Source organism: Petaurus breviceps, unplaced genomic scaffold, assembly GCF_028583685.1.
Source record: "Petaurus breviceps papuanus isolate PSGF00001 unplaced genomic scaffold, PetGlider_PUasm1.0 184, whole genome shotgun sequence".
Classification (NCBI taxonomy): Eukaryota; Metazoa; Chordata; class Mammalia; order Diprotodontia; family Petauridae; genus Petaurus; species Petaurus breviceps.
This window is the reverse complement of record NW_027185793.1, coordinates 16,976,283-16,999,113: the sequence shown is the minus strand read 5'-3', so window position 1 is coordinate 16,999,113 and position 22,831 is coordinate 16,976,283. Positions and strand designations below refer to the sequence as shown.

Here is a 22,831-nt window from a genome sequence, read left to right as displayed (position 1 = left end):
TAATTTTGTGTCAAAAATCCTTGCTTTTTGTCAATTCATTATTTAAACTACACAGCTATACTATTATGTGAAATGTTTAATGAGACCTTTTAATTTAAAAAAAAAAAGGTACCATAATTGCTTTTATCTAGGTCACAAGGATCATAAGATGTTAGAGATATAATCTAGTCCAACCCCAGAGAATTTAAAAATGACATGCCAGTGGCTGCAAAATAGCAAACAAGGCTTTGAAGCCAGGCCTTCTGCCTCCACCCGCAATAAATACTCTTTCCATTGCCCCATTTTCCGGTAAGTATTGGTCCAGTCAAAGTAGTCATGTGGAAGAGAGGGCAATCCTATGCTGTCACGCAGAATATTGCTGGATGTTTGCTTTAGTAATGATCTGCAGAGCTCGTAACATATCACAGCACTGTGAAGGATCTGATTTTTGAAAACAACCAACTCTGGTGAATTCATCTCCAGTTAAACAATCACTTATTAAGATACTGCTCTGTGCAAGGCATTGTGCTAGATAATGGAGATACAAAGACAAAAATAAAACCACGCCTGCCCAAAAGAAGCTTATATTCTAATGGGATTTGTTATATGAGGAAATACAAAGGATACAGAAAGTAATAAAGAGTATTTTCAAGAGAAAGAGGCTGCTAATAGCTGGGAGAGATCAGGAGAGACTTTGTGAAGGAAGTGGAAGCTGGTCAGTGCTTTGGAGCAATCTAGGCATTCTATGAGGTACAGGGGAGGAGATAGTTCATTCCAGATGTGGACACCACTTGTGCAGTCAGTGGCACCAAGGACTTCAGAATGTTGGGTATGGGGAAGAGCTAGCAGGCCTTTTTTTATCAGGAAAAAAAAGTGTTTAAAGGGGAATGATAGCAAATAAAAATACAAATATATCTGGTAGTCACATCTTGGAAAGCTTTAAATGACATGCCCAGGATTTTGAATTTTATACTAGAGGCCATAAGGGAATCCCTGAAGATTCTTGAAAGTGTGTATGAGGGAGAGAGGAGAGTGGTAATGTGATAAGTCTGTGTTGTAAGAATATCAGTTTGGCAGCTGCATGGAGAATAGACTGTAGAAAGAAGAGTCTAGAGGAAAGGAAACCAGTTAGGGACCATTGAATAAGATGATTGATCAGACTGTGTAAGGCCATTTGAAGTCAAGAGCAAGGGAGTTGAGTAAGTGTAAAATTGGAAATATTGTATAAACTTTAAAGTGACTACTTTGAAGAATCATACTTGTTGAGATGTATACATTCTGGCATAATTATTTAGAGAATCAATTTTTTTTTAATTGGAGGCATTATGGTAAAGTAAATATAATGACTTAGGAAGATCTCAGCTCAAATCAAGCCTCCAACATGTACTAAATATGTGACCAGAGCAAGTCACTTAATTCCTCTTAGCCTCTGTTTCCTCATCTGTAAAATAGTGATGATAATAGCATCCATCTCACACGATTGTCATGAGGATCAAAATATCAAATTTAAAACTCTGTAAACTTTAAAGCATTATGTAAATATAGTTTAGCATTAATGTTAATATCATTGACTTATATAACATTCAGTTCTGATCAGACCACATCTTAAGAACTGTGTTCAGTTCTGAATGCCACAGTTTAGGAAGAACCTCTTTAAGTTGTAAAGAATTAAAGATGGGGAGTGGCTAGGTGGCGCAGTGAATAGAGCACCGGCCCTGGAGTCAGGAGGACCTGAGTTCAAATCCAGCCTCAGACACTTGACACACTTACTAGCCATGTGACCTTGGGCAAGTCACTTAACCCCAATTTCCCTGCCCTCCCCCCTCCAAAAAAAAAAGAAGGATGATAAAAGACTTCAAGAACATGTCATGAGATCATTTGAAGGGGACTGGGGATGTGGGGAACATGAGGGCTGTCTTTAAAGGAGAACTGTCACATGGACGAGGAATTTTACTTCTGCTTGGCCTCAAAGGGAAGAACTAGGAGTACTGGGTGGAAGATGCAAAAAAAAAAAAGGCAAATTTAAGTTTTATGTAGATAAATCTTCCTATCAATTGGAGCTATACAAAAATGCGGTATAGACTGCCTGGAGAGCTAGTAGGTTCCTTTTCACTAGATTTTGTCTAACAATGTTGGCTGACCACCTGTCACTTGTTGTTATGGGGATTCTCGATTTCTGAGATGCATTAGTTCTCAGTGCTAACTTTAGAAGCTTATCATCATCATTAGTCTCTAAGGCCATTTATAGTTCCTAAATATCCAAAAGATTTTTATAACAAATTGGTACTGAAATTGACAGGATAAGTCATGAGTTAATTTTCATAGCTGTCTTTGGCCTCCTCTGTGATGTTGAGCAAAGTGCTATTCCAGGACTGATTTCATCATCTATCAAACAAAAATTAAACTTATGAAAGAATTCAGCCCCTTGAGATCCCTCAGTGAAAGGCAAGATTTAGTCCCCAAATAACCTTGGCATTAAATCTGACCCCTTTTATTTGTTGGCATTCTGGTGCTGTTCCATCTACATGCTGAACATCTTTTTGGTTTTCTATCTCCATTACCAGTAAAAAAGATTGAGTAGTCACTCCTCTCATTCTCTTTTGTTTAAGGAAACTAGAGGATAGACAATATTTAGGCCAATATGCTATGCAGATCTTGAGATAAAAAGTTACTGAGAATTGTAACCAAGTTTTTTTTTTGGGGGGGAGAAGGGTGGCATGGGAGTAGAGACATCATATTGGTCTATTCCAATCTTACTGAACTCTTATCTATGCATGATAATACTGATCACAGAATTCAATTTGAACATGAACTTGAAAAATATTTCTAAAGTACAAACTAAAAGATCCTGAGATGACCTGAGTATTTGTACTGTAGAAGAGTTATTCATCTTGAATAACTTGTGATAACACAAATACTTTTAAATTTTAAAAATGCCCTTAGTGTGGGGCGGCCAGGTAGCACAGCGAGTAAGAGCACCGGCTCCAGTGTCGGGATGACCTGGATCAAATCCGGGCTCAGACACTCAGCACCACACCCAGACATAACTGGCCATGTAACCTTGAGCAAGTTACTTAACCCCGATTGCTTTAAAAAAAATGCCCTTAGTGACCATAATACCATATTTCCAATCATACTGCTGTTTGTTTTGCCCAGTTGTAACTTGTGTTTTTCCCTCAATCTTGAAATGATGCAATTCTGATTCCACAAAGTAGCATATTGGTGTGTTATTTAGGGGGAAATTTCCACGAAATCTTATTCTGTAGTAATAGCAAGCCTTGATTGGTCATAGAGAGCTGTTTGTTTTCTTTCCCCCGGTAATTTTTTACTTTGCCATAAAGAAATGGGGAGGCTATTAACAGCAATTTGGTGGGAAAGAAAAACTTTGAATGAATCTGTAGGGGGATTGTATACAAAAGTTAACTATGTTCAACATAATATAACTGCCTCCTATTCATAGCCATTATCTAGCATTTGCTAGCTGTGTGGCCATAGGCAAGTTTCCTCATCTATAAAATGCAGATAATGACACTTAAATAACCTACCAAATAAGATTATTTATTGTCAGGGAAGAAAACCTTAAAATACTATGAAAATATGAGTGTTGTGGTTTTTGTTATGATTGCTATTTTGGTTGCTTTGAATCTGATCTTCTCCCATATCCTCTTGTGTACCAAGATCCAAAAAGTAGAAAAGTGGGAAGAATTCAAGGAAAGACACAGGATTAAAGGTATTAGAAAGGAACCTAAGGCAGACTGTAAGAGGTCAATCAAGGCATATTATTAAATATTTCTAAATAATAATTATTAAATATTATTTTTAAAAATTGTATCTTCTTTCCTTCTTTCCTGTTTTTTTTTTTGCTTCTAGTTTGTAAAGTGGCGGTAAGAAAGTCAAAAGCAGAAAAGATATATACCTATACCTATACATGTATATATACCTACATATATACACACACATACATACATGTGTGTATGTACATATATCTCTCCCTATAACAATAGATAGATAACTAAACAAAGGAAAAAGCTAAGAGAGACCAAAACGAAAGAAGAAATGGCAGGAGGAATATGAATAGAGAATGACATGGGGGAAAACATCTATCAATTTCTCCTAATGGCCTTATCTACACGTTTCCCATAGCAAAATCAGGTTTGTCACGTTGGTTCTACATGCATTGGTTGAATCAATAAACATTTTAATGGGGGAGACAGCACACATAGTAGGTTTTAGCTCCAAGTAAGATGAAAAATCCTATTACTGCTTAGAGTACAATGGCAAAGCAGATGATAATGCGTCTTGTCTAAATCTCATTTGCACTGTTAAAACCATAGACATCTCTGATGTTTGATAGTGCTGAGGACTTTGATGACAGTCTTATTTTCAGGTCATTAGTAATTGTCACTATTGAGATGACAGAGACAGTACTTGCAAAAGCACTTAACAGGTTGCATATCCATAAGGTTGGTTTTTTGGACGATAGCTGTAGGGACTGGGCTGGAAGAGAGGACAGCAATCTGGAGGGTGCTGCTTCTCTTGGGGAAGGCCCAAGGTTGTAGACTTTCATCATAGCAGTCTGAGGGAAAGTGGTGCTCAAGGTCCTAGTGATGGTTTCACTTTGCCTGATAATGAGATTTTGAGAATAAAAAACAAATGTGCCCTAAAGTTTGGGTGTAAACTGTGAATATATGCTGAGTCAACATAAATAGGTTTCTTTGAGACAATAATTAGTAAAATATGCTAGGATTTTCTGCTTAAATGCCTTAAATTCTTGTTATAGTGCAATTCACTGTAGAAAAGAATTTATAATAGTGAGCTGGGAACATCCATCTTGGAGCTTGTCCAGTGGCAACTAATTAGGATTGTATATTTAAAAATAAATGAAACTATGCTGACTGAGTCCATTGCAAAATTTGCAACTAAACCCTTTATGTAGCACGTCAATCTTATTAAACCTTCCTAATTGCTTGACTCTTCCACTCACCAGAGTCAGCACTATTACAGACCTTTTCATCCCTCCTCAAGCTTCCAATAGGAATTTCCAAATCTGTCTTCTAGGCAGAGTATCTTACCTCACATGTCACTGAAAAAATCGAGGCCTCTTTTTCCTCTTTTCCCCTCTTCCTCCTCATCTCGCATCACCCATTTGGCTCCTTCTTCACATCTCACATGAAGATGTCCTTGCCAAGACAAACCCATCTCTATAACCCTTGCTATATCCCTTCCCAGCTTCTCTGACAGATTTTTGTCACCCTTTGTCACCCTCTCTTTCTTGCCAATCTTCTATCTCTCCCTATCCCCTGGCTACTTCCCTATTATTTACAAATATTCCCATGCTCCCCCCACCCCATCTTTAAAAGACCTTCACTTGGTCTAATTATACTCACTAGTTATCATTCTATATCTTTATAACTAAATCCCTTGAGAATCGTCTACAATGAATGCCACCACTTCCTCTTCCCTATCTCTCTAATAAACCCTCTGTTATCTGGCTGGTGGCTTCATCATTCATCTAAAATTTGCTCTCTCAAAGTTACCAGTGACTTCTCAACTGCTAGCTCCAATGATCTTTTCTCAATCTTCATCCTTGACCTTTCTAAAACCTTTGACACATTGAGCACACTCTCCTGGATGGTCTCTCTTCTCTGTTGTCATTCCGGAAAGGGACCTTGACATCAGGAAGATGATGCCATGACATGTAAGTGAAGTGAATATAAGCGAGGGAGAGCTGTGCAAGGCCACCAGTCTCACTTTCTCTTCCTGAGCCATCTGGATCCAGTGGCAAAATATAGATCAGGATGACTGGAAATGGTATCCTCTCTCTTCTCTAGGTTTTCATGAAACTACTATCTCCCGATTCTCCTCATACCTGTCTGACTGTGCTGTGTCCTTTGCTGATTCTTCCTCCAGGTCACACCCACTACCTGTGCATGTCTCCCAAGGATTTTGTCCTAAGTCTCTTCTCTCCCTCTATACTTGCTTGTGGATCTCATCAACTCCCAAGTGTTTAATTATCTCTGCTACAGCTGGTGGTTCTCATTATCTTTTCATTTAATATTGAGCTTTTTTTCTGACCTCCACTCTCACATCACTAACTGTCTTTTAGACATTTCAAACTCAAAACATTATTTCTCTCCCTGCTGCCCCATATTTTCCTCTTCTATTACTATTAAGAGCACTATCCGCCTCCCAAGATGATCAAAACTATCTTTGTCTCCTCCCTTGCACTCATCCCATAAATCTAATCTGTTGCCAAGTATTGTCATTTCTGTATTCACATCTTGTATATGCCCTATCTCTTTTCTGACGTAGCTACTGCTGTGATACAGGCCCTTATCACCTCACCTGGATTATTCCAGTAGCATTATGGTTGGAATTCCTGCCTGAAGTCTTTCCCTACGCCAGTCCATCTTTCACTCAGCTGCCTCAGTTCTCTTCTTAAAGCATAGGTCTGATTGCCTCCCTACTCAAGAATATCCAGTGATTCCTATCTTGTATAAAATATAGAATCCTATGTTTGGCATTTAAAGCCCAGCAGAACCATCTTCTTTTTGTACTTCACCTCTCTCTCTCTCATCTAAATATATGTTATAATATATGCATAATGCAGTATATATTGTGTATGTCTACATATATTATACATATATACATTAAAATTGCTACACATACATTGTGTATATGTTATATATTTCTGAATATGTGTTATACATAATATGTAATGTACATGTGCATTATATATTATGGGTATATATGACAAACACATGTGTATGTATAATGTACAGAGAGATGTATGTCTTATATGTGTGTAACATATATTTAGATATATATTATATAGGAAAGAGAACACATAGAAGATATTTTGTGAATATATAATCTTGCATATAGGGCAGCTAGATGGCACAGAGTGCTGGACCTGGAATCAGGAAGACTTCTTACTGAGTTTAAATCTTGCCTCAGATACTAGCTGTGTGAGTGACCCTAGGCAAATTATTTAACCCTGTTTGCCTCCGTTTTCTCATCTGTAAAACAAGCTGGAGGAGGAAATAGCACACCAGTATCTTTGTCAAGGAAACCCCAAATGGGTCATGAAGAGTTGTAAAAATAACTAAACAAAAACAAAAATCTTACAGACATACAGTTATTTGAATATTAATTCCTCCATTAGGATGTGAGCTCCTTAAGGGCGAGGACCAAGTTCTTGTAAGTATCATTGCATTAATAAGGCAGGTGAGTAGTGCAGTGAATAGAGTGCCAGGCCTGGAGTCAGAAAGACTCATCTTCCCGAGTTTGAATCTGGCCTCAGCATCTTTGTCAAGAAAGACACAAATGGGGTCACAAAAGTTGGACGCAACCGAAAAACCACCAAATAACTGAACGGGTACACAACAAGCGCTTAATAAATGCTTGTTTGGCTGGGTATAAAAACAGATAAACCACAGACCTTCCTCTCTAGGTACTTATAATCTAATAGAGGTGATGCTCCTATATACAGGTGAGTACCAGTGACAGAAGATGCTAAGTGCAAAGAAAGTGTCCGGTCATATTGTCATCTGGAATCTGATGTGGAATAGAACACTGTCAGTAGAGGTGGAAAGAAGGAGCCTGTTGGATCAGGACAAGTGTTTTGGAAGAAGTCTCTCTTGACTTGGGCCTGCGAGGCATAGGGGGTCTCCCATAGGGAAGTCAATGTGCTTTTGAAAGCTGCAGTATAATGTGTGTTAACCTTATGGCTGATCATAGTGGATACAGCTGGTCTTAGAATCAGGAAAGGTGGGTTCAAGATCTGTCTCTAACACACACTGATGCCTAACTCATTAAGTCATTTAATGTCTTAGACAACTCTCTAAGAATATTAATTGCAGGGCAGATATTGACTCTATCGGTGGAGGAAGTTGTCTCACTATGAGCTTCCTACACCAATGAAATCCATAGTCCTGACAAAAATAAACCTAAACAGTCTATTCAGTTCACTCACAAATTTAACAGGGAGAAGCTAATGTATATTGGGGCAGTGAGACAGGTCCATGGATGGAGCACCAGGCCTGGAGTCAGGGAGACCTGAAGTCAAATTTGACCTCAGACACTTACTAGCTGTGTGACCCTAGGCAAGTTATTTAACCCCTATTTACCTCAGTTCATCATCTGTAAAATGTGGACTCACCAGAGAAGGAAATAGCAGAACACCTCAGTATCTTTGCCAAGAAAAGCAGATGGATGAGTCTGTAGGGTCACGGAGAGTTGGACATTGGCTGAGTAAAAACAATAACAAGAGAAACGTATATGCGATTTTAGAAGAACTTAATGGCTCCAAAACGGAGACAATTTTCCTTACTGGGACCAATGCTGGGAGAACTCACTAGAAACTTGTTTATACTATGAAATATTAGGGTAGGTGGCAATTCAATGAACACATGACCCCCTCCTCCCCCCCGCCCCCTGCCTTACCTTCCACTTAAAGTACTTAACAAGATGCTATAGCCTTGATAACTTCTTAGGTAAGAGCACGTCTGTGAATTTTTGTCTTGTCTTGTCCGCGTCCGTGACACTTCCCTGCCGTCTCTGCCTCTGTTGTCAGACCATCTCCATCTCTATGTCTGGAAACTGAAAACTTGGAGTTTGTCCCCCAGCCACCCCAGTGGGGCCCAGGCCTCCACGTCATTCCGCCACCATCTCCCCACTCTGATCCTTCCCCACTTTCCAGCACTCTTTTTTTAGGTTCTCTCCTTCCAGTAGGATGTAAGATCTTTAAGTGCAGGGATTTTCTTAGTGTTGTATTTATATCGCCAGTGATTAACACAGTGCCTGACAAATAGGAATAATAAGCACTTAATAAATAAATACTCTGTCTGCTGATCAAAAGCATTAAACAAAGTGAGAATAACCAAACTTAATCGAGGTGGAAAGAAACCGAGTGCTTCAAGTCAGTGGATAAAATGAAATGATGTTATAGAAGAAGGGGGCTGGAGTTGGTCAAGGAGAAAATCATGCACTATGGTACTTGTGTAACGTAACAAGCTAACAGATTCCAGCATTTGAGTGATCTGTTGGAGAGGGTACAGCTAAGGCCCTGAGAGAGAACTGCTTGGGGACATGGGAGGTAGGCAGGGAGGGGGGAAGGGGAGTGAAAGTGGACAAAGGATCCTCTTTCTCCTTTGTGCAACACTGAGATTACCTTCAATTCACATTATATGTGTGTGTGTGTGTGTGTGTGTGTGTGTGTGTGTGTAGTGTCTACTTAGTTATTTTAATGTTGTATCTTCTCCACTAGATGGCAAGCTCTTTGAGTGAATGCAGAGCAAGTTTATTTTGGAGCGGGGTTGAATTTTTTTTTGCCTTTTTTGTATCCTCAGCATTTACCACAGGTACATATTGAAAGCGCTTGTTGCCTATCTGATTCTAAAAATCATTGAATCATAAATTTAGAGCTGAAATGCATCTTTTTTTATTTTTGCTTTTTTTTGGAGGGGAGAAGGCAGTGCGGTTGGGGTTAAGTGACTTGACCAAGGTCACACGGCTAGTAAGTGTTAAGTGTCTGAGGCCACATTTGAATTCAGGTTCTCCTGACTCCACAGCCAGCACTCTATTCACTGCGTCACCTAGCTGCCCCTGGAATGTATCTTAAAGGTCATCTATTCCAACCTCTTTATCTTTTAAAGTGAGGAAATTGAAGCCTTGAGAAGATTAAATGACTTTCCCAAGCTCACCCAGGTAGTAAATGACAGAAGTGGAATTCAGATCTAGGTTCTCTTACTCTAAATCTAGCTCTCTACTACACCAGACTACTGCCATCAAAGCAAACATTCTACCTCTGTATTCATCCTTATTCATCTGTGACAAAAATCATTTCCAAAAGTGGTTTATTTGACTAGTATATTTTTTAATTGGTACTTTAGTTTTCCAGACCTCTGCTAATGATCACCCCATTTGTATTAATGTAGATCATTTATTTCATACCAAAGATGATTTTTTTCTATTTTATTTTTCAGTTGTTCATGGTGGACAATGGAGCAGATGACTGGAGAATAGCCATGACTTATGAGCGTATTTTTTTCATCTGCTTGGAAATACTGGTGTGTGCTATTCACCCCATACCCGGGAATTATACGTTCACATGGACAGCCCGGCTTGCCTTCTCCTATACCTCATCCACTACAACTGCTGATGTGGATATCATTTTGTCTATACCAATGTTCTTAAGACTCTATCTTATTGCCAGAGTTATGCTTTTACATAGCAAACTTTTCACTGATGCCTCCTCTAGAAGCATTGGAGCTCTTAATAAAATAAACTTCAACACACGTTTTGTTATGAAGACTTTAATGACTATATGTCCAGGAACTGTACTGTTGGTTTTTAGTATCTCCTTATGGATAATTGCTGCATGGACTGTCCGAGCCTGTGAAAGGTAAGTTAATTTCTTTCCATGAAAATATCAAGTATGCTGTTGTTTCCCTGCAAAAAGCAACAAGAATTCGGTGCCAAGATTCAGCCCATTTAGTCCTGCTTTTATTGTTCCTGACATCATTCTCTCAAATCATTTCCTTCTGATTCTAATACTAGGTGTGTGTGTTATTGTTGGGTTTTTCTAAATGACCGTAGCAAACCTGCTTTCAAGGCGTATCTGTTTGGTTATATGATTTAGGATAATGTAACCAGGAATATCACTGTTTTCATTTTATCCAGTAACTTGCATGTTTTCTTTCTTATTTACTCTATATGGAGTTTCTGGTCAAGGATTATCTTTGCTTTCTGTGTCATGGTTTATGGCTAAGGAATACATAAATTTGATTTTCACTGAAAATACTAGTTAAATAGAAGTTTTGAGTCATTCCTAGTCCCCATGATCCCAGGACTTTGCAATTCTGCCTGTAACGTTTGTGGCCATTGTGGGCATATCCTATAAAAAATTCACCACGTTAAACCCTCTTCAGGCTTACTGATTCCCAATATATGGGAATAACCCCAGCCAGAAGGACCATCTCTTTCTTACCTAGTCTAAATTAGGAACCTTAAGTCACCCCTAAAAGTTAGGAGATTGGTAAGAATGAGACCTATCCCTGGGAATTGTGCAAAATCTTAGGCTTGAAGAACAATTGAAATCATCTAATCTAGTCTTTTTCCTTCAAGCAGATATGATCTTAGCCCTGTTTTAAAGATGAGATAACTAAGTCCTGCAGGTGTTCAATAGTCTTTCAATTACATCACATTGGAAGTTTGGGCCTACATCTATGGACTCAACACAGTTGGGTTTTTGTTTTGTTTTTGTTTTGTTGACTTTTGGAGGACAATTGGGGGTAAGTAACTTGCCCAAGGTCACACAGCTAGTTTTTTTGTGTGGGTGTTAAGTGTCTGAGGCCGGAACCGAACTCGGGTCCTCCTGACTTCGGGGCCGGCGCTTTACTCACTGCGCCACCTCGCCGCCCATCACAGTTGTTTCTTTGTTTTGGAGGAGAGCCAACAGTGAGCTAGGAACCATGATGATATTAAACTTTCTACATTTATGCCTGGTGTCAGTCAATTGATAGGGAGTATCTAAAGATAATTAATAGTTTTTCTCTTGTCTCTTCACTGACTACAGTTTTGAATGCTATCAAGTTCTGAGGTAGAGGACTTGTGTATGCTAATGTTTAAAATGAAAAGTCTTTATTGAGAGAAAACCCTCTGAAAATGCCTTTGAAATAATTTGCTATTGTTGCTTTCACAAGGAGAAAAACTGGTACAGTGTTAAATGTAAATACCTCTGAATTTTGCCTGCTTCTTCTTCAGTTTTAATTATGATAGAAGGACCAAGAGTAAAGTTTTTGTACAAAAGAAATAAGTATATGAAAATTAATTCTATGTGTTTTGTGATGATCTAGAGACCTTGAAAAATTGAAGAAATAGAGGATTTTCTTATTTGTACAGCCTGCATTCTTAAGATATAGTATATTCCTGTTTATCTCGCCAGGGTGAACCTTAAAAAACTTTTTTAAAAAAGTCCAATAGCCATCCTTGTGGTTTGAGTCAATCAACAGGTGTTTATTAAGTACCTACTATATGTCAGACATTGTGTTAAATGTTGTGGATAAAAAAAATAAGGCAGAAAGACAGTTCCTACTCTCAAGGGGCTTGTAATCTAATGGAGGAGACAAAATACAAACAGCTATATGCAAACAGGATATAGATAGTTACCTCTCTGTCTATGGTAAATTGAAAATAATCAGAAAGAAGGCACTAAGATTAAGGAGGACTAGGAAGGGTTTTTTTTGTAGAAGGTAGGATTTTAGCTGAGACTTGAAGAAAGTTAGGGAATCTTGGAGGCAGAGATGAGGAGGGAGAGAGCTCCAGGCATGGTGGACAGCCAGTGAAAATACCAGGTGTTAGGAGATAGAGTGATTCAAGAGTTATTTCTAATATTCAATAGAAAATTAATTCAAACATTAGCCAGATTGTGTCCCCCTATGTTCACTAAATGTTGTGTATACTATGGCACAGTTATTCTTTTTTAGTAGTAGTGATATCACTTAGCACTGATCCCCATTTTAGAGATGAACCAATTGCATCACTGAGAGGTTAAGTACTCAGTTTCCCAACATTATGCAGCTCATAAGTGATGGAGTCCAGACATAAGCTATGGTCTTCTAATTACAATACGAATGCTTTTTTCTGCTTCACTGGTGCCTCTTGTGATGATAACAAATTTATTTAAGTTTTTTCAGGGTGACAAAGCACTTCTCTCATAGCTCAGGTATTTTTTTAAATGTTTAGTCTTAAGACTATCTGAAAGGATATATAATTATTGTTCATTGATTGACTGGGTACCTCATTTTTTCTTATTTTAAATAGTATTTTATTTTTTTAATTACATATAAAGACAATTTTAAACATTTTTTAAATAAAATTTTGAGTTCCATGATGGAAAATGCTATCCACATTCAGGGAAAGAGCTATGGAATCTGAATGCAAATCGAAGCATACTGTTTTCTATCTTTTTTTTCTTTCTAGTGGTTTTTTCACTTTTGTTCTGATTCTTCTTTCTCAACATGACTAATGTGGAAATATGTTTTAAAAAAATAAAGTAAAATTTTGAGTGCCGAGTTTTCTCCCTCCCTCCCTTTCTAACTAAGACAGTAAGCAGTATGATATAGGTTATTTATATGTAATCATGTAAAAGCTATTTCCATATGATAGCTCAGGTATTTTTTTAAAAAATCTTTAGGATGCCTTTGAGAATAATCAAGTTGCAAAATCACAATTCGAAAGAAATTTCTTTTCCTTATATTAAAGAGTCTTAGAGAAGTAACAAACAATTCTTCAGAAAGCAATCAGTTAATAAACATTATCTGCTTATGGTGTGCCAGACCCTGTTCTTGCTTGAAATTGAAGTGATTGAAATTAAAGCAGTCTAAAGGAGCTTATATTCTAATGGGAGAGAAAAGTAAAGAGTGAATAAATACAAAGTAAATACCAGGTAATTTGGGAAAGAGAAAGGGCACTAGCAGTTGAGATGATCAAGAAAAGCTTGATGAAGAAAATGATGACTGAGCTTTGTCTTAAATGGAAGAGATAGGGGCAGCTAGGTGGCACAGTGGAATAGAGAGCGCTGGCCCTGGAATCAGGAGGACCTGAGTTCAAATCCAGCCTCAGACACTTGACACTTACTAGCTGTGTGACCTTGGGCAAATCGCTTAACCTCAATTGCCTTGCCCTTACCCCTCCAAAAAGAATAGGAGAGAGGGACTCTATGAAGCATAGAAAAGAAGGGAACACATGCCACAGATAAGAAAAGTGATAAAGATGGAGTCTCAGCTTATGTGAGGAACAATGAGAAGGCTAGTTTGGATGAAAAGCAGAGTGCAAGATGGTGAGTAATATATGGTGACGCTGGAAAGACAGGTTAGGGCCAGGCTTTCAGACCTGAACAGAGGAGTTTGTTTTATCCTGGAGGCAACAGGAAGCCACTGGATTTTGTGAAACAGGAAAGTCATATGTTCAGATATGCACTTAATGAAAATTATTTTGGCAGCTAGGCTAGAGATACAGAGACTTGATGCATGAAACCAATTAGGCTGTTACAATGATGTAAGTGAAAGATAAGGGCTGTGAGTAGAGAGAAGAGGTTGAATTTGAGAGATGTTGTGGAGGTGAAAGAAGAAAGACTTCACAACTGATTGGATATGTGGGATGAGGGAGAGAAGAGCTGAGGATAATTCTGAGATTGCCATCCTGGGAGTCTGGAAGGATGCTGGTGTTGTGGACAGAAAGAGAGAAGTTTGGAAGAGGAAGAGTTTGGAGGAAAAGATGATGAATTTTGTTTGATAATGTTGGGTTTGAGATATTACTAGAATATCCCATTTAAAATGTCCAATAGGCAATTGATGAAGTGGGAATGAAGTTCTAGGGAGAGACCAGAGTTGGCTATATAGATCATGTCAATTGAGGTGATGGTTAAACCTATAAGAGTGTTAAGGGTAATCAAGGGAGAGCCTAGGACAGAATGTTGTGTAATTAAGGTGTGATGTGGGTGATGAGCCAGTAACAGAACCAGTAAGGGAGAACTAGAAGAGAGTAGTGTCACACACACACACACACACACACACACACACACACACACACACACACACACACACACACAAACCAGAGAGGAGGAAGTAAGTATTCTGCAGATAAATTGAAAAGGCTAAGTAATGAGAAAGGACTAGGTTTGGTCATTAAGAGATCATCAGTCTGGGGCGGCTAGGTGGTGCAGTGAATCCGACCCTGGAGTCAGGAGGACCTGAGTTCAAATGCGGCCTCAGACACTTAACACAAAAACTAGCCGTGTGACCTTGGGCAAGTCACTTAACCCCAATTGCCCTCCAAAAAGAAAAAAGAAAAGAGATCATCAGTCACTTTGGTGAGAGAGCCTTTCAGTTGAGTGATAAAGTTAGAATTCAGATTGCCAAGGATTAGGCATTGAGTGAAAGTAGAAGTACAGGCAGTGAGTTTTAACAGCATTTTTAAGAAATTTGGTTGAGAAATACATGATGATACAACTTAATAAACATAACTTTACAGTGTTCTTATAATTCACCTCTGCCTTGGTATTTGCAAAGGCTGTCCCCAAACAAGATAATGAAAAATGGAAAAAGGAAAAGAAATCAAGCTTCCTTTTATAAAAGGAAATCCTGGTCCCTGCCAAGATCCCAGAAAACATAGAAATTTAGGGTCTGTAGCAAGTGACATTCCCTCACCCTCAGGTGAGAATCCATACTGTTCTGGTTGAAAATTCATCCGTGATTCCTTTTAGCATGTAGAGTAATATAACTGGAGGTTAGGACAAAACATCTTCAGATGTTCCTTCATACACCAGTTATACCAAAATGTCTCTTGAAGTTCTTTAACACATAGGATAATCTCAGTGAAGATGCAAACACAAATTTTCTCTGGTTTCCTGCATCATAGAGCTCCTGAAATTTCCCCAAAGGATCCTTTTTGCAGGAAGGGTGGAGGGAGAGGAAAGGCAGTTGGGGTTAAGTGACTTGCCCAAGATCAAATGGCTAGTAAGTGTGTCAAGTGTCTGAGTCCAGAGTTGAACTCAGGTCCTTCTGACTCCAGGGCCAGTGCTCTATTCACTGTGCCACCCAGCCGCCCCCCCAAAAAATGATCCTTAATTGAATTCCTAATTCATTTCTCAGTAGGACAAGTAGGTGAACTTAAAAAGAAAACTGAAAAGCACCAAGAGGTATGAGACACCCCTCAAAAAGCTATTAGCCCTTGAGATTTATTACTCAGCTAATAGGCAAACCTTATCCACTGGACCTGCAGCCCATAAGGATCTTAGGAAAACTCTCTGCACTCATACCACAATAAAGCAAGTAGTCTACATATGCTCAAAAGTAAAAAAGAAATAGAATGAGCCACAGAATTCCCCAGGCACCAGTATTTTAGGGAGTGCAAAATCCATACCATTCACATTAACTATAATACTTGTAATGGACACAGAAACACAACAAATATTAATACCTAACTTTTGTTTGAACGTGCATGCCAACAAAATTGGTCTGACTTAGAAAGTAAACACACAAGGAAATGAATTGTCTTATTATGGTCTAAAACAAAAAAAGAAAAAAAATGCTCATTTTCCCCTAAAAAGCTAGGATATCCCAGAAGGAGAGAGTACTAGATGAAGAATCTCTCCAGGGGTCCCTGAAAATGTGCAAGGGACTTAAGCGTGTCCTGGACCAAGGCCATATAGTGTATCCCCAACTTGCTCTTGCCCTGATTGGCTGTAGCCCCAGAGAGTGGCTATTGCTTTCTGTTCTAGGGGTAAATCTAGAACCCTAGTGGCTGCTCCTGCTACTTCAGCTCAAGAACTCCCACTTTTGCGCTCCCCATTAGAAATGTTAGTAGACAGAATAAACCTTTATCAGAAGTATTTAATAATATGGCATAGTAAAAACAGTTGGTGTAACCTTCCCCTGCTCCCCAGCAAGAAAGGTATACTTTCCCACAAATACAAAGAGCATCCACAGAAAGAGTGGGCTCACATTTAAAGTGCAGGGATGGTGCGGCATATATGTAGCATACACACGTGGCGAAAGAGAATACTTCTCGTGTTACTTGTAGGGCCTGGAAGTTCTTTGTGTAGCCCTCGTGTATAGCCCTACCTTTTTAGTGCAATTAATCTGCTCGATGCTCATCGTCCTGGATCTCTCCTTTCTTGAGTCGTGTATTAGCGATACTCTCCACCAGATAAGGCTCCCTGAATCTGCCTCCTCCCTAAGGTGACTGTCTCTTTATATCCCGCTTTACATTTTGGTTGATTCTCAGGGTACATCTCTTCTCCTGGCTAGATGAATTGTCTGTTGTTAGTTCAGGAGATCCGAGGACGTGGTCATTTGGGTGGAGATGGAGTGATGGTGAAATACTGCTTCCCCTTTGCTGCTTTTTGGTATGAGTGAAGGGGTCTGCCTCCACAAAGTGTTCTGGGCCTGAAATCCCTCATTGCTGAAGGAGCAACTTCATTACTGTATGAGATAATCAACTAAGCAAAGACTGTTTCCTGTACAATTTCAGATGCCTCTATTCAATGGCCAAGGCCCTAAAATCCTATCAAATTATTTAAGGACTTATTCATAAATTTATTGTGGGGTTGTAGGAAAATTCCATAATTGCTACTTAGATCTTCTTCAATTATGTTTATCTGAGGTGGGAGAGAAACATGCACAGTTAGGTAAGTTTTATCCCCTCTGTAGTATATGAATTAAGCATTGTTTGAATGTTATATTGCAGATAAAATGATTACTTTTGTGCCGAAGGACAGAGAAGGATAAAAAAAACAATGCATTTGCTTCTAGTAAATTCATTTTGGTGCCATATGATCAACTGTTCAGATTCCTACTTTGTGGTTTGACTGTGGGTCCTTCTAAGCTACAGTAGAACATAAAGACTCATAGCTGTATGACATTAATATACATATACTGTATGATTTTAAGTTCACTAAGTAAAGTTTTCATTTGAAGTCTGAGAATAGACTCTTTTGAGAATAATTAAATTTTATGCCTATTAGCCACAGTTCAATAAGGATTTGTGATTTAATATTTTATCTTTCTATACATAGCAAACCTAATATCTAGAAAATACAAATTCTTTATTTTTCATTATTCAGTATAAATTAGAAGAGAGAATCTGAAATGGAAGCTACAGTTTAAAATTGGAGCTACTTTTTTCTTTTTTTAAAATTACTTAGTATTGTATTTTCCCCCAATTACATGTAAAAACATTTTTAACATTCATTTTAAGTTTTGAATTCAAAATTCTCTCTCTCCCTTCCTGTTCCCCATTTAGAAGGCAAGCAATTTAATATAGGTTATACATGTGTAATCATGTGAAACATATTTCCATATAAAGTAAAAGAAAACATAGACCAAAAAAATCAAGAAAAATGAAGTTAAAAAAAAAGTACGCTTTAGTCTGTATTCAGACTCCATCAGGTTTTTCCCCTGGGGATAGATAGCATTTTCATCATAAGTCCTTCAGAATTGTCTTGGCTCATTGTATTCCTGAGAATAGCTGTCATTCACAGTTGATCATCTTACAGTGTTGCTTTTACTGTGTACAATGTTATCCTGGTTCTCATTTCACTTTGCATCAGTTCGTGTAAGTTTTTCCAGGTTTTTCTGAGAGCATCCTGCTCATTATTTCTATAGCACAATAGTATTCCATCACAATTATACACTACAACTTGTTCAGCCAACTGATGGTCATCTCCTCAGTTTCCAATTCTTTGCCACTAGAAAAGAGGTGCTTTAAATATTTTTTGTACATATAGATCTTTTTCCTTTTTGTTTCTCATCTCTTGGGATAGAGACCTAATAGTAGTATTGCTGGATCAGAGGGTATGCACAGCTGTATAGCCCTTTAGGCATAGTTCCAAATTGCTCTACATAATGGTTGAATCAGTTCACAACTCCACTAACAGTGCATTAGTGCCAGACTACATTTTTAGATTATTTTTAATTTGCTTTGCCAGCCATGATTTACAAAATAATAACTAAAATAATTCCTATTTTAATGAAGATTAACCTTTAGAGATGCCTCATTTCCTATTGCGTTTCTTCAGTTTGAACCATGTTACTTGTGTTTGTTTCTTCAGTCCTTATAGGAACAAATCTTGCATCACTGACAACCAATGTAAGACTTGTAAGTGATGCAAATATACTTAGCCTCGGTGATCCAATATGGTTTTGTTTGCATTTTGATTTGTGGCTATACCTTAAATAAGCAGTTCATTTCCTCACTCCTATAAGGTCAAATGTCAGCTGTTACTGATGAAAAAAACAACAACTTGTGTTTTAAAGTATTTTTGTCAATAAGTTACAAATACAATAAACATTTACTAAGCATCTACCATGTGCAGAGGACTAGGAAATATCTTTGGGATTTTTAGATCATATATAGGTCCCTTCCTTCATAGTTTACAGTCTAGTAGAGTGGTGGCACAGCTAGACAGATTGGTGTTACAGTGCATTGAGTGCTGGATTTGGAATCAAGAAGACCAGAGTTCAGATCTGGTCTCAGATTCTCTTTTTCTTTATCTTGTAAATTTATTTATTTTTAATTTTCAACATTAATCTCCACAAGACTTTGAGTAACAATTTTTTCTCTCCCCATCTTTCCCCTATCCCCACCCCAAAATTGCAAGCCTACTGAATACCTCTTCCCCTAATCTGTTCTCTCTTTTATCCTCCCCCTTCACCCCCCTACTTTTCTAGTAGGACAAGATGGGTCTCTATGCCCCAGCACCTGTATATCCTATTTCCCAGTTGCATGTTAAAAAAAACTATTTTTGAATATTTTTTTTTAAACTTTGAGTTCCAGATGGGTCTCAGATTCTTATTAGCTGTGTGACCCTAGGCAAATAATTTCATCTTTGTCTGCCTCAGTTTCCTTGTCTGTAAAAAAAATAGCACCTCTCTTCTAGGATTACTCTGAAGATGAAATGAATAGAGTACTTTGTAAAACTTTAAAGTTCTGTATAAATGCTAGCTACTTTTATACAAAAAAATATTGCCAATATCCAACATTATATGACAAATGCATAAGAATAGGTTCATTTGACCCTGGGCAAGGTACTTACCCTCTAAGTGCCCCAGGCATGTCTTTAAAACTTAGTTAAAAAAAATTTCGTATATACATTGGTTAAAGGAGTTACTTCATTGAGAGTTCCTCATATTAATGAAATCACAGCTCTAGTCCAAAAAAATCTACTGGTAAGGTAAAGGAAGGAGGACATTCTGGACAGTGAAGTTTATTTTTTGAATGCATACCAAACATTTTCATGACAGAAACTATAGCCATAGGTTGACAAGCATCCCCTCCTACTAAGACACCCTAGTTCTGAGCTCAAACAGACCATGTTCGGTCCTAGGGCCAGTCTGACTTATTTGTTTTGTCTCTGGCCCTTAAAACTTAATTTGTCTCATATCTAGGGTCTCCCCAATAGGGATTAACAGGTTTTCTTCTAGAAAGATACTCAAGATGTAAAACAGATTAGGAACAGAACAACTATTTATTTTCTTCATCACAAATCCTTAAAACACAAAATATTAATGAATGTGAATTGACAAAAACTTTAAGCACAATACAATAATCTATAATTCATATTCTGTTGTTTTGGAGAGTTGATACTTAAAATATCAAAGCATGAAACCCTGTGTGACTACTGAATAGGCATTTCACCTTTAACTCAACTCTGTACAACTCATACCAGGTCCACATTTTCCTTTTTTTTGACAAAGCCAGGGCGCAGTTTGAGGTCATTTTCACCCCCAAAAAGCATTCTTGTCACATAGTAGTTCTAGGGAATACCTCCTGCAAGGCAAACATCACTGACAGAGGAAATCAGGAACTCTTAAACTCCTTAGACAGCAACAAGGCCTGAAAAGTCCATCTCCTAGGATCACCCTTTACTAACCTATGCTCAGATAAAGGAACGAAAACCAAGAGACAGGTAAGTCAGGAAAGTCAGTCTCGACCTTACCTATCATAAACATACTCTTATTGCTATAACTAACTGCTGGGGAAAGGTAGGGATTCCCCCCACCTACCCCTGAAAGGGCACAGAAAGCCTTAGAGAGTCCTAACCTGCTTGCTCCTCAGTCAGGAAAAGAGCTCAAGATGGAAGATTCATTCCTTTTTAAAGACTTCCCATTGTAATTCTCTTCCCAGCTTACTGTTCAATCTTCTTTGATTCAGACTCTCCTCTCCCTCATACTACTGTTATGGGGACCAAGGGACGATTAAGGGATTACTGTATCATTCCAGAGTGAAAATTGTCTAGTGCCAAGACAGGATACATATTGTCAGAAATGACTAGGAGAACTCGAGTGAACTCCACAGGCCCATCCCTGTAAAATGAATGCTCCATGGAATATAAAGCCCTAACCTTAGTGGAGGGGGGAAAATTTCTCTTGGTTGTCTCCATTACCTATTACATATAAATCCATCAGCTCTACTGGTAGCCTATGTATTATGAAAGTTGGGAAAGGGAATGGTGTTAATGCGATGTATCCACTCAGTATAATTTTCCTTTAGTCTGTGACATTTGAATGTCTGTTTCTTCTGTAGCCCCAGACTTGGTCTAAATAGTCGATTTCTACCTGATCTTCAGTAAAGCTTAACATATAAGATCATAGATACAGAACTAGCAGAATTTAGAGATCACAAATTCAGCATCTTCATTTTACAGATGAAGAAACTGAATGTCAAGGAAGTTGAATGACCTAAGTTCAGATAGTAGGTAGTAGAGTGATGCTTCAAACCAAGGTCCTCTGTTTCTAATCCACAGCTTTTTTTTCTTATAAATTTAGTAGCTATCGATAAACACAAATATTCAAATATAGATGAATAAAATGTGTACATAAAATTCTAAGTTATTTATAATTCATCTAGATCATTTCTGTGTATATGAGCTTTAATAATATAGTGACAAACTTATTCTATTGATTTTCTTGTATCTTATAAATTTTTCTTTAAGATAATTTTCAACATTTCCTTGACTTCATATACTTGTAGTAAATATGTATCTGTTCCATTTTTTTCTCTTGGTTCCTTTATATTTTATATCATATTTATTAGTATTCATAACATTTTCCTTATTTGTGGTCTAGTAATACTCTTTTGAATGTATATATATAATTTGTACAGATGTTTCCTAAATATATGACATAAGGTTTTAAATATTTTCCCTCTTTTCTTTTCCTCTTTTCTGTTAATAGAAATATTGGTTTGGACCTTGCTCTGGTTAGTTAGACAGACTCTGGAAAAGAAAGGTAAAAAAATTTGTTTAGCACACCAAGGCAGCAGGAAGTTGGGTGTAGCCAACTTAGATTCAAACTACACTGCTTTTTATAGACAGGAGTAAACAGTTTCCACAGAAGCGCAAAAGTGTGTTGATTGGTACAAGTAATCGATGAGGAGATGAGATTAGTGCTACCTCAGTTCCACCCTTATCACAGCGTCTTACAGAGATGGGACTGCTATCTCCTGTAGGCTGGCTGCCCGCATACCCAAAGTCTAAAGAAGTTTAAAAATGGGGTCACTCAGACTGACTGCACAAATAGCTGACTTTGCACATATTTTTTCCTTCAGTTCTCTCATCTCTTCTTCTATTTTCTTTTGTTCTCTTCCCTTTCTCTTCTGTTCTATTTCCCCTGTTCCTCTAACCAACTATAAATCTGAGACAGGTTGTCATAGAGGATAGAATACTGAGTTTGGAGTTAAGAAGACCCAAGTTCAAATCCTGATTCTAATATCTAGTATCTGAAGAGCCCTGTACATATAACTAAACTTCAAAATCCCTCAAGCCAATTGCCTAAGACTTATATACTAAGTTGTAAACAAGTTATGATTGTTTTGGTAGAGAAAATACCCTCAGCAAGAATTCCTGATAGTGTTGATCCATAATAGATCCTTTACATATTCATGTATAAATTATGTTGCTTGGCAAAGACCTGAAATTGAAAAGAAAGAAATTGATCATCAGTTGGACAATAGGTAAAAAAATTGTGGCAAATGAATATAACAGAATATTACTGTAATGTAATTACTATGCTGTAAAAAAAAATGACATGTGATAGAATCAGAGAAGCGTGGAAAGACTTAGATGAAATGATGTAAAGCAAAGTAAATTGAGCCAGGGGGAAAAAAGTAATGACCACAACAACATAAATGGAAAGAGTAACTACCACAAAATAATAAAAACTGAATATTGTGAAATTATAAAGAAAAAGCTCAGCCCCAAAGAAGAGATAAGTGGATGAATAAGTGAATGGAACAGAAAGATTTATTAAGCTCTTATTTGGTGCAAAGCACTAGCTATACTAATATA

At 37.8% G+C, this 22,831-nt stretch overlaps 1 protein-coding gene across 1 annotated transcript in view; it reads left to right on the top strand.

Annotated features, from left to right (window-relative positions):
- The window catches only part of KCNN2 (potassium calcium-activated channel subfamily N member 2), a 191,945-nt gene that overhangs the window by 23,154 nt on the left and 145,960 nt on the right, over positions 1–22,831 (top strand). Inside the window, exon 3 of the mRNA XM_069088189.1 lies at positions 9,966–10,384. Within this exon, the coding sequence (XP_068944290.1) occupies positions 9,966–10,384 (419 nt within the window). The remainder of the gene's footprint in view (positions 1–9,965; positions 10,385–22,831) is intronic.